This window comes from Penaeus japonicus, unplaced genomic scaffold (genome assembly GCF_977035675.1).
Source record: "Penaeus japonicus unplaced genomic scaffold, GWHDUDI00000001_assembly GWHDUDI00000031, whole genome shotgun sequence".
NCBI classification, from domain to species: Eukaryota; Metazoa; Arthropoda; class Malacostraca; order Decapoda; family Penaeidae; genus Penaeus; species Penaeus japonicus.
In genome coordinates this window covers 1,453,392-1,455,891 of record NW_028234433.1, presented here as the reverse complement: position 1 = coordinate 1,455,891, position 2,500 = coordinate 1,453,392, and the positions used below count along the sequence as shown (strand labels likewise).

Below are 2,500 nucleotides of genomic sequence, written 5' to 3'. Positions count from 1 at the left end.
ACACACACACACACACACACACACACACACACACACACACACACACACACACACACACACACACACACACACACACACACACACACACACACACACACACACACACACACACACACACACACACACACACACACACACACACACACACACACACACACACACACACACACAAATAAATAACAGGAGACAAATTTGAAGTTATATGTTCATACAGAATCTCTTTCTTGAAGAGAGTTTCTCCAGTTACAAGGAATGATATAAAATTACTATATTATAATATAAGATTTTAGTCAGTGGATATGTATTGTTCTGCCATTTTAGAGAAATCAGCAGATGTTATTATTTTATCAGTTATTGTACACACCATGGTATAGTCAGTATTAACAGATATATTAACATAGGTGTTTGTATATCCAAGGCCATATCATATTACTTGAAACACTGTTACACTGAGCACATTTCTTATCTTTTTTCAAGGGAGGGTTATGCACACCATAAATTGTTTGTGTGAAAGTTGAAAAGTTGAAAGTTGCTTTAAGGGAGATGGTATGGGTATGTGCCCTTTATTTAAGAATGTCGTTGATTAAGAAGTAAGCTTGTACATGTTATTGGACAATTATCCCAATTCTATATATTTTATTAATTATGTATTCTGTTATGGGCTTTATGACAATGCAATATGTTATTAGAGGAATGCTTTGTTAACGTTGCCCAGATTAATAGAAAATAAAAAATGATTTGCACTGATAGAGATTACCTGAAATTATCAGTTGTTTGTTCAAATGCAAACCTTGATTTTAGAAGGTAATTCTTTATCTCACTTGTTTGGGTGGCAGCAGATGGTAATAATCATGCATATAGGTCTCAGAGGAGAACTGAGCTCTGTCACTCCACATTGCATTTTTCATATTGTGAATTGCTTTGACACTTCCTGCTCCTGTAAATACATAGTATCTACTGAGAACGAGTAAAAAAAAACTATGCATCCCCTACAGGTGGAATTGGAGAGTGACATGCACAGTTCCAGAGGCAGAAGATTGACAATAGCTAGGATGGATAGTGATGATCAGAGAAAGAAGATGAAAAAGTGCCCTTTTTGCCCATACACGACCGCAAGGCTCTCTCACATGATTTGCCATAAACGCACACACAGTGGTGAGAAGCCCTATTCCTGTCACCTTTGCTCATTCCAGACCTGTAGGAGTGACAGTCTGAAAAGACATTTGCGTAGTCATGGAGGGGAAAAACTTTACAGCTGTCACCATTGCCCTTTGAGCTTCCACTCACGGACAAGTCTCGGGAAGCACCTCTCCTCTCATGTTTTTCCAGGCCCATTCTCTTGCCCCCACTGTCCTCACAGCTGCTCCAGCCTGGATGCCCTTAGAGAACACATGGCTCTACATTTAGGACCAGTGGAAGCCTTTGTACAGTTTACAAGTTAGATTGCTGAGAGTATTTCTGTTAAGATTGTGAGAATAAATTACGAAATGCACTCTTTACTTTTATTAAAGGTATCCCTTCTTTTGAAAAGATGTTTGGGAATATTACAAATTAAATGAATGTATGGTAAACAGCTCATAACTATAAATTAAAAAAAATATATATCTGAACTTGTGAACTTGGTTAATGATTGTTTATGAATGAGGTATGAATTAGAAAGATTTTTTTCACAGAATGTGATATGTTGAAACATATTAAGACTAAATATTATGTTATGTGAAATTAATCTTTGTTTGGATATTTGTTATGCCAATGATCCATATATTGTATTTTGTAACATTTTATTTTTTTCAAACTGAATTAGCACTGAATAAGGCAGTTGTCAATGGATAGTGCATGATTAATACAGGTGCTGTACAGTAGATGCTAAACATTTTGACACCTGGTCTCGTGTAGTGTATCTGAATGGATGTGCTCACTGAACTAATAGTAATGAACCTGCACTATTTTGTAAGTGTCTGTTGATCTTTTAAGGGAGAAGTATGAGGCTATTCACAATGAGAAAAAGATTGAGAAAAAAATAAACACTTACAGACCATCACCAAAGCTTGCATATAAACCAGGAGTTTTTAATTGTCTGCTGTTACAATAAATTTCTTGAGTTATTAATATTGTATTCCTTCTTCCTATTATTATTATTGTTATTGTTATTATTATTAATATTATTATTATTATTATTATTATTATTATTATTGTTATTACATCATTATCATTATTAAAACAATTACTATCACTTTCAATTGTTACAATTATTATTGTTGGATTGATATTATGATATTTATTTTGATATTATAATATTTATTTTAATAATATTAATGATATTAATTATAATGCTGATAACAAAAATAATAATGATAATACTCATTATAATAATAATGATAATAATATTAATTGTTATTCATTTCATTATCATCATTTTCATTACCATTGGTAGTAGTAATATGATATTCATTACTACTATTATTATTATTATTATTATTATTATTATTATTATCATTAT

At 32.4% G+C, this 2,500-nt stretch overlaps 1 protein-coding gene across 12 annotated transcripts in view; it reads left to right on the top strand.

The window, feature by feature from the left end:
- Nucleotides 1–2,500, top strand: part of LOC122250841 (uncharacterized) — a 62,484-nt gene that overhangs the window by 27,638 nt on the left and 32,346 nt on the right. For 2 of the 12 annotated variants that reach the window (XM_043012506.2, XM_086555502.1), the window contains exon 6: nucleotides 996–2,109. The exons of 9 other annotated variants lie outside the window; for them this stretch is intronic. In XM_043012506.2, coding sequence (XP_042868440.2) covers nucleotides 996–1,442 — 447 coding nt within the window. In that variant the 3' untranslated portion in view covers nucleotides 1,443–2,109. Of the gene's footprint in view, nucleotides 1–995; nucleotides 2,110–2,500 lie in introns of those variants that run through there. One more of the 12 variants, XM_086555505.1, reaches the window with a different exon arrangement.